The 16,072-nt window shown below is 42.1% G+C and overlaps 2 protein-coding genes across 2 annotated transcripts; both read left to right on the forward strand.

The window, feature by feature from the left end:
• Positions 1-7,525: 7,525 nt before the first annotated feature.
• Positions 7,526-9,797, forward strand: LOC138748574 (probable G-protein coupled receptor 139). The gene is made up of 2 exons (XM_069908994.1): positions 7,526-7,592; positions 8,896-9,797. The coding sequence occupies exons 1-2, from the start codon at positions 7,526-7,528 to the stop codon at positions 9,795-9,797; spliced, it is 969 nt and encodes a 322-aa protein (XP_069765095.1).
• A 3,272-nt stretch (positions 9,798-13,069) lies between these two features.
• LOC138748096 (probable G-protein coupled receptor 139) lies at positions 13,070-16,001 on the forward strand. Its single transcript, XM_069907786.1, has 2 exons — positions 13,070-13,136; positions 15,106-16,001. Exons 1-2 carry the CDS (start codon positions 13,070-13,072, stop codon positions 15,999-16,001), a joined length of 963 nt encoding a protein of 320 aa, XP_069763887.1.
• The last annotated feature ends 71 nt before the right edge of the window (positions 16,002-16,072 follow it).

Raw genomic sequence — 16,072 nt, forward strand, 5'->3', positions numbered from 1 at the left:
CTAACGTCGAGGTACTCGAGATGGCAGAGGTCGACAGCATCGAGTCCACGCTGCTGAAGATCCAGCTGCGCTGGATGGGTCACGTCTCCAGAATGGAGGACCATCGCCTTCCCAAGATCGTATTATATGGCGAGCTCTCCACTGGCCACCGTGACAGAGGTGCACCAAAGAAAAGGTACAAGGACTGCCTAAAGAAATCTCTTGGTGCCTGCCACATTGACCACCGCCAGTGGGCTGATAACGCCTCAAACCGTGCATCTTGGCACCTCACAGTTTGGCGGGCAGCAGCCTCCTTTGAAGAAGACCGCAGAGCCCACCTCACTGACAAAAGGCAAAGGAGGAAAAACCCAACACCCAACCCCAACCAACCAATTTTCCCTTGCAACCGCTGCAATCGTGTCTGCCTGTCCCGCATCGGACTGGTCAGCCACAAACGAGCCTGCAGCTGACGTGGACTTTTTTACCCCCTCCATAAATCTTCGTCCGCGAAGCCAAGCCAAAGAAAAAAAAAATACATGAATGTATCTGTATTTAGAGGAAAATATATAGAATATAGACAAGAATTAATAAGGGAGGGAAAGGGAATAGAGGGATTAAGGAGGGAATTAAAAGAGTGACCTTTGTTACATATGAAAATTGAAATCTTTTCTGGGAGGGGCTGGGAGGGGAGGAGTTACGGTCACTACAAAATCAGTTGACGTTTGTGAGTGAATTCGCAAATCCAAATGGAGAGGGGAGATATGGTTGTCCAACAAGGGATAAAGGACAACTCAGGAGGGGGAGGGGAGAATGGGGTTAAAGAAGTTTTAAATAGGAGAATAAGGAAAATGTTTGATGTTTTAGAAATGTTGTCTTATAAAGTGTTCAAAACAAGAAAACAGAAATGGATAAGAAGGAAAGGTGATGATGGAGAAACGGAAAGGGAAGATAAACAAAGTATGAAATGGCTACGCTGAACTATATGACTTTAAATATTAACGGAATACATAACCAAATTAAAAGGAAGAAACTGCTAAATTTACTGAAAAAAGAAAAAATTGATATAGCATTTGTGCAAGAAACACATTTAACTGAATTGGAGCACAAGAAATTAAAGAGAGATTGGGTAGGACACATAACAGCAGCGTCGTATAATTCAAAAGCAAGAGGAGTAGCTATATTAGTTAGTAAAAATGTGCCAATTAAAATAGAAGAGGAAATAATAGATCCAGCAGGGAGATATGTAATGATAAAATGTCAGATATATTCGGAGTTTTGGAATCTACTCAATGTATATTCACCTAATGAAGAAGATCAAAAGTTTATGCAAGATATTTTTTTGAAGATAGCAGATACGCAAGGGAACATATTAATAGGAGGGGATTTCAACCTGAATTTGGATTCAAATATGGACAAAACTGGGAAAAAAATTAACAGAAAGAACAAAGTAACTAAATTTATAATTAAATCAACGGAAGAAATGCAACTTTTGGATATATGGAGGAAACAACACCCAAATGAAAAGGAATATTCATATTACTCGGCTAGACATAAAACATACTCAAGAATAGACCTATTTTTGTTATCAGCTCATATGCAGGATAGAGTAAGAGAAACATAATATAAAGCTAGAATACTATCGGACCATTCACCCTTAATATTGACAGTAAAGTTAGAGGACATCCCTCCAAGAATGTATAGATGGAGATTAAACCCCATGCTACTTAAAAGGCAGGATTTTAGAGAATTTATTGAAAAACAATTAAAAATGTATTTTGAAGTAAATACGGAATCAGTGGAAGATAAGTTTATACTATGGGATGCAATGAAAGCGTTCATCAGAGGGCAAATAATAAGTTATGTAACCAAGATGAAGAAGGACTATAATCAGGAAACAGAGCAGTTGGAAAGGGAAATAGTAAATATAGAAAAAGAATTAGCAATGAAGGAAGATACAACTAAAAGAAGAGAATTGGCAGATAAAAAAATAAAATATGAAACATTACAAACATATAAGGTGGAGAAGAACATAATGAAGACAAAACAGAAATATTATGAATTAGGGGAAAAAACGCACAAAATTCTAGCATGGCAGCTTAAGACAGAACAAGCTAAGAAAATGGTATTGGCATCAAGGAAAAAAGACAAACAAATTACATATAATCCAAAGGAGCTCAAGGAAAACTTTAGAGAATTCTATGAACAATTATACCAAACTGAAAACGAAGGGAAAGAAGGGAAAATAGATGAATTTCTAACTAAAATTGAACTACCAAAACCACAAATTGAGGAACAAAATAAATTAACAGAACCATTTGGAATAGTAGAAATACAAGAGATAATAAAAAAATTACCAAATAATAAAACACCAGGAGAGGATGGATTCCCAATAGAATTCTATAAAACATTTAAAGATTTATTAATTCCTCCCCTCCTGGAAGTAATCAACCAGATTGATAAAACACAAAGCTTACCAGATTCATGTAAAACAGCAATAATTACAGTAATACTAAAGCAAGGGAAAGATCCACTCACACCAGCGTCATATAGACCAATATCATTACTTAACACAGATTATAAGATAATAGCTAAACTATTAGCAAACAGATTAGCAGAGTATGTACCGAAAATGGTAAATCTAGACCAAACTGGATTTATTAAAAAAAGACGCACAACAGACAATATTTGTAAATTTATTAACTTAATTCATGCAGTAGAAGGGAGTAAAGCGCCAACAGTAGCAGTTGCTTTAGATGCAGAGAAGGCCTTTGACAGAGTAGAATGGAATTATTTATTCAAAGTATTGCAAAAATTCAGTTTACCAGAGAAATATATTAATTGGATTAAAGCATTATATAAGGGGCCATTGGTGAAAGTGACAGTAAATGGATATATAGCAAAGCAATTTAACTTAAGCAGTTCAACAAGGCAGGGATGCCCACTATCACCATTATTGTTCGCGTTAGCTATAGCACCACTAGCAGAATTGATAAGAACAGTAAATAATATAAAAGGGATAAAAATAAAAGACAAGGAATATAAAATCAGTTTATTTGCAGATGACGTTATAGTATACTTAACAGAACCAGAAATATCAATAAAAGAATTACATAAGAAATTGAAGGAATATGGAGAAATGTCGGGATACAAGATTAACGCAAATAAAAGTGAAGCAATGCCAATGAATAATGCGGATTTCTCAAAATTTAAGAAGGATCACCATTCAGATGGCAAATGCAAGCAATAAGATACCTAGGTATACAAATAAATAAAAATCTCGGCCATCTATATAAACTCAATTATTATCCACTAATGAAAAAATTACAGGACGATTTAGAGCATTGGAAAGATTTACCATTAACACTAATAGGAAGGATAAACTGAATTAAAATGAACATTTTCCCAAGGATATTATACCTATTTCAGACATTGCCAATACACTTGACAGAGAAATTCTTCAAGGAGTTAAAGAAAATAATAAGGAAATTTTTATGGAAAGGGGGGAAACCGAGGATAGCACTAGATAAATTAACAGAATGGTATAAACAAGGAGGCTTACAACTGCCAAACTTTAAAAATTATTATAGAGCCGCACAATTAAGATACCTATCAGATTTTTATCAAACAAGGGAAAAGCCAGATTGGACTAGATTAGAATTAGATAAAACAGGGGAAAAGATACCTGAACATATATTATATAAATGGGATGAAAAATTGGTACAACATAGAAGTTCTCCAGTATTACATCATCTACTCAATATTTGGAAAAAGATTCATGCAGAAAGGAATAAAACAAATTATCAATTACCAAAACTAATATTGACGCAAAATAAGTTACCCCCTTTTACAATAGATAACCTTTCCTTTAGAGAATGGGAGAAAAAAGGGATCAAGAGAATAGAAAATTGTTTTTCAGGAAATAGATTATTATCCTTTGAACAAATGGAAGATAAATACAATATAACTCAAGATACAGTGCTGGCATATTACCAATTGAGATCCTACTTGAAGGACAAATTAGGAAGCAGTCTGAGGTTACCAGAGGGAAGTAACCTTGAATATGTGATTACAGAAACAATGATAATCAAAAGATTTATAACAAATATGTATATTAAACTGCAAGAAAAGGAGAACGAGGAAACAAATGGTAAAACTAAACAAAAATGGGAACAAGATTTAAATATAAAGATAAAAAAGGAAACATGGGAGAAGTTATGTTCTGGAACGATGAGAAATACAATAAATATGGGGTTACGTATGATACAATATAACTGGATACACAGGCTATACATTACACCTCAAAAGTTAAATAAATGGGACCCAACAGTATCTGATAGATGTTTTCGATGTAAAAAATAAATGGGAACAACAATTCATGCAATCTGGACATGTGAGAAAGTAGAAAAATTTTGGGAAGATCTAAACCAAATATTAAATAAAATTACAGAAAACAATATACCAAAAAACCCAGAGATCTTCCTCCTAAGTAACATAAAAAACAAAGAATTTGGAATTGATTTGGAGGATGCACAAAAAAGACTTGTTAAGATAGCTCTAGCCATAGCAAAAAAATGTATTATGTCAACCTGGAAATTGGAAGATAATTTGAAAATACAACAATGGTATATAGAAATGAATAAATGTATTCCATTAGAAAAAATAACATATAGTTTAAGAAATAATATTGAAATATTTGAACAAATATGGGAGCCTTACATGAAACACAATAGAGAAAACCTACCGGGGACAATCACTACCTAAATTAACGAAAGGAGAAGGAAATGAAAAGAATTGACTCAGTGGAATTTCTTGTTTATTTTTATTGAATGACAACATTGTTTGACTGGTTTAATGTATCCTAGATTTTGTACTTTAAATGGACGGGGGGGGGAGGTAGGGAGGGTGTGATGGGAGGAGGGAGGGGGGGGAGAAAATGGCACTGTATATATTTGAAAAGGAAAAAGTATATATCATGGTCAATGTGGTTTATGGTGTGAAAAATAAAAAAATTTTAAAAATTAAAAAAAATAAAGCCTCAATTTCACATCCCTGCTCTTCCATCCGATTCCTCTAGACATGAACACCCACATTGCATTTGCCTTCTTGGCCACTGACTCAATCTGAAGGTTAGACTTTCGGGTATCCTGCATGAGGACTCCCAAATCTCTTTGCACCTCCAAACTTTGAATTGGTAGTACATACTGATACCATTGACATGAGTGGGGCCATGGACCTGCAAAGTCAGTTTAGGGAGTTAGGAAACCGTTTGAACAGCAGGACCTCCCGGTACCACGAGCAAGGGAGATAGCGCAGATTAATGATGGCTGATCAAATGGTGCACGGGGCAGCGTTTCAAGTTCTTGGGGCATTGGAGCATTTCTCCGCGGAACAGGTGACGTATAAAAGTGGGATGGGTTATACATGAACTGGAGGGGAAATAATATCCTGGCAGGAAGGTTTGATAATTCTGTTGTCGGGGCATTACTGAACAAGCTGGATATACATCAGAATCTGTTTGTCCCATCAATGACTGGATCATCCGTTAACTGCACTGCAGGGAAAATTTACCCTCTCCAAGATTATTTCCTAATAACAATGTCCACTGGTAAATTGATCTGATCCCTGTTGTCACATGTCTATTAACTGGTTTTGATTTCAAGATTATCTTGTTCAGAGGTATCGACTCCAAATCACACACCCCTCCCCCAAAAAAAACCTTGAATGAAATTTATTTCACCCTTGGCATCTTATCACGAAACCATGAGTAACTGGGCAGCCCCATTATCGCAAAAGATTTTTACTGTCACCTATAGAGGCACTTCCTCTAGCCAGAGGGTCGAGGATCTGTGGAACTCACTGCCGCATACAGCAGTGGAAGCCAGATCACTAGGAGTATTTAAACAAGAAATAGACAAGTATCTCATTAGTGAGGGCATCAAGGGATATGGGGAAAAGGCCAGAAATTGGAACTAGTGTAGAGTTACAGAACAGACTCGGTGGGCCTAGTGGCCTGCTTCTGTCCCTTTGTCTTGTGATCTTGTGAAAGCCTTACCCTCTGACAAAATATTTCAATTCCTCCCTAATTTTACCAACAGGTCCAGAACCTTTCTTTTTTAAAATTTCTGTATTCCATCTCTTTGAATACAGGCTGCCTCATTTTCATTAGGGGTGAAGATGGGGCAGAGGAAGGAGCACCAGTCAACAGGCAGGAGGCCAGAGTTGGTCATGGACAGGAGATCAAGAGAGAAAAGATGAGAATTGATCGGGAAAGGAATACAGAGCAGGAGGAATGGTGACAGATCATCCTCCATGTATAGCGTAGAAGGTTGAGAGGGGATTTGATAGAGGTATTTAAAATTATCAAGGGAATAGATAGAGTAGATGTGAATAGGCCTTTCCCCTGAGGGTAGGGGAGATTGGGACAAAGGGCTCATAAGTTAAGGGATAGGGGCAAAACCTAAAAAGTGGATGCTTCTTCACTCAGAGAGTGGTGGCTGAGTGGAATGATCTACCGGAAGAGGTAGTTGCAGCAGGGTCAATTCTGTAATTTAAGAGGAGGTTGGATGAGTAGATGGATGTGAGGGGGTTGGAGGGTTATGGGCAAGGGAGTGGGTAGGTGGAACTACTGGAGTTTCACGAAAATTGGTGCGGACTACAAGGGCCCATATGGCTGGTTTCCGTACTGTAATTGTTACATGGTTATAGGTTAAGGTGGGGAGTGTGTACAATATGCAGGCGGTCACCTGAATAAAAAGGCAGGAGTGTGAGGGAAGAAGGGGCAAGGGGAGGAGCACAGCCCAACAGCCAATGAGGCCATAGGTGGACATTGACAGGGAGCAGGAGAGAGATGCTGAGAATTTATTGGGACAGTGGTAGCTCTGTAAATGCAGAGCTGGAGTAAAGGAGACATAGGGATCTGGAAAGTGAGAGACAGACAGGCTCGTTCCATTTCACTATTCTCTAGCCATAGGTTAAGGTGAGCAGGCAGGAGGATTAGAGGGGACCTGAGTTAAATTGTTTTCACCCAGATGGGGGCTGCAGTCTGGAATCTACTGACTGAGGAGGAAACAAGTGTTCTCACAATGTTGACATAGTGTCCGGGCCACAGTTGGATTGCCACGGCATAGAGGGCTGTGGATGAAGTGCTGGGAAATGGGATGGGTATAGATGGGTACATGATAGTCAACATGAATTCCATGGGTGGAAGGGCCTGTTTTTGTGCTGTACGATTCCTTGAGTCTAATGTTGAATTTGCCAAAACTAGAAGCAGATAATCTTATTCTCATATTCCAGCATTAACCGTTTCTGTTCTCCTCTGCCAGTTTAAATTTAATCGGCACTTTCTAATTTACACAAGAGGGAGATGATTTGCATGTTGCAATCTGTTCTATTTTTAAATAAAGATAACTATTTGGAAGGTGTTGCAACCTCAAGAGGTCCCCAGAGAATCACAGCGAATAAATGAAATGTTCGGGGTCGGCATCAGCTCAGAGCTCCATTCAGAGAGATTGGCTGCAGCACGAAGATACCTCTTCTCACGAAGAACATGCATCGCCCAGTTCAAGTTGCCGCGAAGATATGGTACACCATCATTGCCATTATTGGTGTTCCTGGTAAGTGCCTTTCGCCTTTACATTTCACTGAGTCGGGCTTCACCTCCGCTCTGTCTGTCCTCAGGAATACGTCTTCCACTCCAGCCCCTCTGAACTATGTCCACCTCCTTCTGGCCCTCCCTTCGCCTCCCTCCCTTTTAAGCTGGTCAATAAAATCAGGCCTGCATTAATTATGAAGCAAAATGAGCACATGCTGAGGGCACCAAGTGAAGGGGTGTCGCAAATTTTTTTCCCGTGCCAGATTTACCAGGCTGTAGCTGAATGAGGGCTCTACATAAAGTCCCCCACCACAATAAATGAAGTTATACATACACAAGTCAAGGTTATGTGATGGTCTGTGTCGTGATACAGCTATTGAGGTTATATTTAATATCGTTGTGGGGTCTCACCTCGTAGAAAACTGAATTTTTTTAATCTATTATTTCACATTCAGCACTTAACATCTTGTCAGTAAAAGGAAGGGTGGAGGAGGAACGACTGTTGGGCTTTGTTTAGGCCTCAATCAGGCCCTGTGTAAATCTCTTACCCGCATCTCCTCCATTACCCCACTTCTGCTCCCACCCAATCTCACCTTCAGATGCAACAGGGATATGGGGTCTTTTTGAAAGAGATCTCGCCGTTAAGTGGCCAAGGTGATAGATAGGCATTGAAGAAGGCCTCCATGTGTGGCTTCATAAACCGTGGGATGGAACACAAGAGGAGGAGGATGATTGTTCCAGCGATTGAAGATGTTTATGGGGCCTCACCTGGATTATCGTGTGTAGTACGCATTAAAACACTGCAGAGCAAGATGGGATTGGTGTGGAGAGGGTGCAGAGGAGATTCAGCAGGATGATACTGACACACAGTGGAGAGAAGATATTGGGGAAAATATAAACAACTGGATGGTGGAAGTTCGAGGGTCGACAGTGGAAGGAAAACAATTGTCGACATTTCTGGTCAGATCCCTTCATCCAGTCTTGATGAAGTGACAGTGAATATCAGTTCGATTACAGGTTCTAACCCAAATCATAACCATTCTTTTTCTCCCACTGATGCCCCTTGACCTGCTGAGCTCCTCTAGTAGAATTTGTTCTTGCTTTTTTTTTTAAACACCAGGATATTGTTGCCTATATTTGATCAGTTTAATTTTAAGGACAGATTACATGGGCTGGGTTTGATCCAATAAACAATCGAGCATAAAGTTCGTAAGCATGTTGGGGTTTTAGGTAAGATTTTATCTTCTGTAACAAAATTTGGTTCCTTGCTGACGCAGGATGACCTATACATTCTGACCCATTTTACCTTCTCTCTTGCTTTGCAGTGAATTTCGTGGCGATTGTGATCCTGTCCCGGGGCAAGTGTGGACTCTCCCCTTGCACCACCCTGTACCTGGTAGCCATGGCGGTGGCGGACCTCTTGACCATTGTCAACCATGTCATACTATGGCGGGTCAATATTTATTATTTCCCCTGGAACTTCCTGCGCATCACGCCCGTCTGCAGTGTGCTGTTTGTCCTCATGAATGCGGCCAGGGGCTGTTCTGTCTGGTTCACTGTTACTTTCACCTTTGATCGATACGTGGCCATTTGCTGCCAGAAGTTAAAAAATAAATTCTGCACCAGGAAAACCGCGGTGGTGGTTCTGACGATAACTGGCACTCTGGTCTGTTTAAAAAATATTCCCAAGTACTTCACACAGGAACCTTGGGTGATCATCGACGGTATTCCTTGGCTGTGTATATTTAAGGCAGAATACTACTCTAAGCCGGAGTGGGTGGGATTTGACTGGTTCGACGCTGTTTCAACCCCATTGCTGCCTTTCGGTTTAATCTTGTTGTTTAATGTTCTGACAGTCAAACACATTCTGGTTGCCAGTCGGGTACGCAAGGGGCTAAGAGGTCAAAGCAGGGGAGAGAAAGGCAGTGACCCCGAGATGGAGAACCGCAGGAAGTCTATCATTTTACTCTTCACGCTATCGGGCAGCTTCGTCCTCCTGTGGCTGTCGTACATTATAGATTCCTTCTTTTATTCCATCACTGGCACCACCGTCAGTGACTACAACAGTTCTCAATACAATTTTCGTTACGTGGGAGCCATGCTTCTACATTTAAGTTGCTGCACTAACACATTTATCTATGCTGTGACTCAGTCCAAGTTCAGGGAACAGCTCAAGAACTTGGCTAAGTGTCCCGTACCTTCAATTATCCAACAAATTTATCAATAAAACTGAACTCAACAATTGATGTGCACAGATGTACTGGGTCAGAACAAATATTGGACTCATTGGGAGGGTTTGCAAAGCCGATCTGAGGTTTACGAGTCTACCTGTATCTTGACAATTTCCCTGCGAGTGCTGGATTTAATTCAATCAGATTTTAATTTTGTAAACACAGCAGCCCAGATTAGGTGATAGAGATTGAAGCTGAGGCAGTGGAATTCTGCCTGCAGGATGTGGGAAATCTGGGACAGCATGAAAGTCTGTGGTGACTCCACCTGCATCCAGCTGTAGGTCCTTACAGACCGTGTTGGGGGACTGGAGCTAGATGAACACTGGATCATCCAGGAGGCAGAGGGAAGTGATAAACAAAAGCTATAAGGAGACAGTCACACCAAAGGGGTAAGAGAAAGGTAATTGGTTGACTGTTCGGAAATGGAAAGGCAGTCAGTGTGGAATACACCTGTGACCATTCCCCTCAGCAACAAGTATACGCCCTTCGATACTGCTGAGGTTGAATGACTTGTCTGTGCAAGGCAATGGCCGGTCAATAGCACCGTGGTCAGATCTAAGCCCCAGTGGGGAAGGGTGGAGAGTGATAATCGGTGTCATGTTTGTTAGAGGAACGGATAGGAGATTTAGCAGCCACAAAATAGACTCCAGGATATAACCTGGGTGCTCAGGTTCAGGATGTGTCTGGGTAGTTGCAGAATATTCTTAATGGACAGGGTGGGCAAACAGACAAAGTCTCACCAATGCCTCATAAAGCCTCAATTTCACATCCCTGCTCTTCCATCCGATTCCTCTAGACATGAACACCAACATTGCATTTGCCTTCTTGGCCACTGACTCAATCTGAAGGTTAAACTTTCGGGTATCCTGCATGAGGACTCCCAAATCTCTTTGCACCTCCAAATTTTGAATTGGTACTACATACTGGTACCATTGACATGAGTGGGGCAGTGGGCCTGCAAAGTCAGTTTAGGGAGTTAGGAAACTGCTTGAACAGCAGGACCTCCCGGTACCACGAGCCAGGGAGATAGCGCAGATTAATGATGGCTGATCAAATGGCGCACGGGGCAGTGTTTCAAGTTCTTGGGCCATTGGAGCATTTCTCTGCGGAACAGATGATGTCTAAAAGTGGGATGGGTTATACATGAACTGGAGGTGAAATAATATCCTGGCAGGAAGGTTTGATAATTCTGTTGTTGGGGCATTACTGAACAAGCTGGATATATATCAGAATCTGTTTGTCTCATCAATGACTGGATCATCCGTTAACTGCACTGCAGGGAAAATTTACCCTCTCCAAGATTATTTCCTAATAACAATGTCCACTGGTAAATTGATCTGATCCCTGTTGTCACATGTCTATTAACTGGTTTTGATTTCAAGATTATCTTGTTCAGAGGTATCGACTCCAAATCACACACCCCTCCCCCAAAAAAAACCTTGAATGAAATTTATTTCACCCTTGGCATCTTATCACGAAACCACGAGTAACTGGGCAGCCCCATTATCGCAAAAGATTTTTACTGTCACCTATAGAGGCACTTCCTCTAGCCAGAGGGTCGAGGATCTGTGGAACTCACTGCCGCATACAGCAGTGGAAGCCAGATCACTAGGAGTATTTAAACAAGAAATAGACAAGTATCTCATTAGTGAGGGCATCAAGGGATATGGGGAAAAGGCCAGAAATTGGAACTAGTGTAGAGTTACAGAACAGACTCGGTGGGCCTAGTGGCCTGCTTCTGTCCCTTTGTCTTGTGATCTTGTGAAAGCCTTTCCCTCTGACAAAATATTTCAATTCCTCCCTAATTTTACCAACAGGTCCAGAACCTTTCTTTTTTAAAATTTCTGTGTTCCATCTCTTTGAATACAGGCTGCCTCATTTTCATTAGGGGTGAAGAGGGGGCAGAGGAAGGAGCACCAGTCAACAGGCAGGAGGCCAGAGTTGGTCATGGACAGGAGATCAAGAGAGAAAAGATGAGAATTGATCGGGAAAGGAATACAGAGCAGGAGGAATGGTGACAGATCATCCTCCATGTATAGCGTAGAAGGTTGAGAGGGGATTTGATAGAGGTATTTAAAATTATCAAGGGAATAGATAGAGTAGATGTGAATAGGCCTTTCCCCTGAGGGTAGGGGAGATTGGGACAAAGGGCTCATAAGTTAAGGGATAGGGGAAAAACCTAAAAAGTGGATGCTTCTTCACTCAGAGAGTGGTGGCTGAGTGGAATGATCTACCGGAAGAGGTAGTTGCAGCAGGGTCAATTCTGTAATTTAAGAGGAGGTTGGATGAGTAGATGGATATGAGGGGGTTGGAGGGTTATGGGCAAGGGAGTGGGTAGGTGGAACTACTGGAGTTTCACGAAAATTGGTGCGGACTACAAGGGCCCATATGGCTGGTTTCCGTACTGTAATTGTTACATGGTTATAGGTTAAGGTGGGGAGTGTGTACAATATGCAGGCGGTCACCTGAATAAAAAGGCAGGAGTGTGAGGGAAGAAGGGGCAAGGGAAGGAGCACAGCCCAACAGCCAATGAGGCCATAGGTGGACATTGACAGGGAGCAGGAGAGAGATGCTGAGAATTTATTGGGACAGTGGTAGCTCTGTAAATGCAGAGCTGGAGTAAAGGAGACATAGGGATCTGGAAAGTGAGAGACAGACAGGCTCGTTCCATTTCACTATTCTCTAGCCATAGGTTAAGGTGAGCAGGCAGGAGGATTAGAGGGGACCTGAGTTAAATTGTTTTCACCCAGATGGGGGCTGCAGTCTGGAATCTACTGACTGAGGAGGAAACAAGTGTTCTCACAATGTTGACATAGTGTCCGGGCCACAGTTGGATTGCCACGGCATAGAGGGCTGTGGATGAAGTGCTGGGAAATGGGATGGGTATAGATGGGTACATGATAGTCAACATGAATTCCCTGGGTGGAAGGGCCTGTTTTTGTGCTGTACGACCCCGTGAGTCTAATATTGAATTTGCCAAAACTAGAAACAGATAATCTTATTCTCATATTCCAGCATTAACCGTTTCTGATCTCCTCTGCCAGTTTACATTTAATTGGCACTTTCTAATTTACACAAGAGGGAGATGATTTGCATGTTGCAATCTGTTCTATTTTTAAATAAAGATAACTATTTGGAAGGTGTTGCAACCTCAAGAGGTCCCCAGAGAATCATAACGAATAAATGAAATGTTCGGGGTCTGCAACAGCTCAGAGCTCCATTCAGAGAGATTGGCTGCAGCACGAAGATACGTCTTCACACAAAGAACATGCATCGCCCAGTTCAAGTTGCCGCGAAGATATGGTACACCATCATTGCCATTATTGGTGTTCCTGGTAAGTGCCTTTACATTTCACTGAGTCTGCGTGGTTGAGTCCGATGGCCAGCTCTCTTCCAGTTCATCCATTTCTGGTGCACTTCTCAGAAACAAGCTTTCCACTCCAGCACATTTGAAATATGTTCTCCTCTCACTGAAATGCACCACCCCCCCCCCCCCACCCCCACAGCCCTCTTCCTCCTCTGTGGTCGATAAAGCCCTCACCCGCATCTTCTCCTGCTCTCAGTCCATCTCCCCCAATGCACCACAGGGATAGGGAGTGTTCATGAAAGTGGCCAGGCCAAAGAGATAGTGGGTGAAGAAGGCATATGCCGTGCTGGCTCTCATGAGCACAGGAACAGGAGGATCATTGTTCCAACTTCATAAGTCTTTAGCTAGGAGTATTATGGCCACACTGCAGACTAGGATGTGGTTGATGTGGAGAGGATGCAGAGGAGATTCGCCAGGATGTTGCAGACGCTGTAACCTACTTCAAAAATAAACAATTGAATGGAAGAGTGCAGTAGTCGAGCAGCAACAGTGGGAGAAAAACACGATTGCCAATACCTTTCGACCAGAATTGATGAAACCACTCTTCATGAAGTTCAGTTTGATGAAGGGTTCCAGGGCGAAACACTAACCTTGCTTTTGCTCCCACTAATGTTGCTTGACCTGCGAGCTCCTCCAGCAGAATTTTTAGTTGATTTTTTAAAAAAAACACATCAGGATGTTGTTGCCTGATTTGGAGGACTTCGGTTTTAAGGATAGATCGAGAGGTGATCTCGTATCAGAGATCGAGAGGTGATCTCGTATCAGAGATCGAGAGGTGATCTCGTATCAGAGATCGAGAGGTGATCTCGTATCAGAGATCGAGAGGTGATCTCGTATCAGAGATCGAGAGGTGATCTCGTATCAGAGATCGAGAGGTGATCTCGTATCAGAGATCGAGAGGTGATCTCGTATCAGAGATCGAGAGGTGATCTCGTATCAGAGATCGAGAGGTGATCTCGTATCAGAGATCGAGAGGTGATCTCGTATCAGATATCGAGAGGTGATCTCGTATCAGAGATTGAGAGGTGATCTCGTATGAGGAAGACATATAAAGGATAGGAAGAATCCTTTACCCCATGGTGGGGGTATCTAAAACAAGAGGGCAGAGGTTAAGGTGAGGAAGAGAAGGTTTAGAGGGGATATTTTATAGGGGATGGTTAGTCCCTGGAGCACTCTGCCTGAGGCTGTGTTGAGGGCAGAGTCTCTCACAACAGTCAGGCAAATGTTGAAGTAGGTTGATTCCAGAGATGAGGTGGGGGGACAGGGCATTAACCTGTGAAGGGAGATTGAGTCATCTGGGGCTGTACTCGCTGGTATTTAGAATTAGGGGGATTTTATAGAAATGTACACCTGTATGAAAGGCATAGATATAATGGAATCAGGCAAATTGTTCCCATTGGCCATTGGTGGGGGAAGTCGAGAACTAGGGGACATAGCCTCAAGGTCCAGGGGAGTAGATTTAGGACGGAGATCAGGAGGAACTGTTTTACCCAAAGGGCAGTGAATCTGTGGAATTTTCCACCCTTTGAAGCAGTAGAGGCAGCCTCAGTGAATATATTTAAGACAAGGTTGGATAGATTTTTACATATTAGGGGAATTAAGGGAAATGGGGAAAAGGCAGGTCGGTGGAGATGAGCCGATCATCAGATCGGCCATGATCTCATTGAATGGTGGAACAGACTCAATGGGCCAGATGGCCAACACCTGCTCCTATTTCTTTGTTTCTTATGAATCATAAAGGCATAGAAGACTATGAGCAAAGGCAGAAAAGGGATGAGTGTGGATTCATTCAATGGTTAGTATGGACACAGTGAACCAAAGGGTTTGTGTCACTGCTATGTGACCCCCAACACCAAGTGGTCCCCAATAGATTTATTGAGCAGATTCATGGTGTCAGGATGAATCTGACCCATTTTACACTCTCTCTTGCTTTGCAGTGAATTTCGTGGCGATTGTGATCCTGTCCCGGGGTAAGTGTGGGCTCTCCCCTTGCACCAGCCTGTACCTGGTGGCCATGGCCGTGGCGGACCTCTTGACCATCGTCACCCAGGTCATACTAAGGCAGATCAATACTTATTATTTCCCCTGGAATTTCCTGCGCATCACGCCCGTCTGCAGTGTGCTCTTTGTCCTCAGGCATGCGGCCAGAGGCTGTTCTGTCTGGTTCACTGTTACTTTCACCTTTGATCGATACGTGGCCATTTGTTGCCAGAATTTAAAAAATAAATACTGCACCAGGAAAACTGCAGTGGTGGTTCTGACGATAACTGGCACTCTGGTCTGTTTAAAAAATATTCCCAAGTATTTTACACAGGAACCTTGGGCAATCGTCGACAGTATTCCTTGGCTGTGCTTTTATAAGCCGGAATATTTCTCTCAGCCGGAATGGGTGGGATTTGACTGGTTCGACGCTGTTTCAACCCCATTGCTGCCTTTCGGATTAATCTTGTTGTTTAATGTTCTGACGGTCAAACACATTCTGGTTGCCAGTCGGGTACGCAAGGGGCTAAGAGGTCAAAGCAATGGAGAGAAAGGCAGTGACCCCGAGATGGAGAACCGCAGGAAGTCTATTATTTTACTCTTCACGCTATCGGGCAGCTTCATCTTCTTGTGGCTGTCGTACATTATAGATTCCTTCTTTTATTCCATCGCTGGCATCGCTGTCAGTGAGTACAACAGTTCTCAATACAACTTTCGTTATGTGGGAGCCATGCTGGTGTCTTTAAGCTGCTGCACTAACACATTTATCTATGCTGTGACTCAGTCCAAGTTCAGGGAACAGCTCAAGAACTTGGCAAAGTGTCCCGTACCTTCAATTATCCAGAGTTTATAAATAAAATTGAACTCGACTCGCGATGTTTGCAAATGTACTGAGTCACAACAAATACTGGCAGGCTTCTTCCT

Source organism: Narcine bancroftii, chromosome 13 (genome assembly GCF_036971445.1).
Source record: "Narcine bancroftii isolate sNarBan1 chromosome 13, sNarBan1.hap1, whole genome shotgun sequence".
Classification (NCBI taxonomy): Eukaryota; Metazoa; Chordata; class Chondrichthyes; order Torpediniformes; family Narcinidae; genus Narcine; species Narcine bancroftii.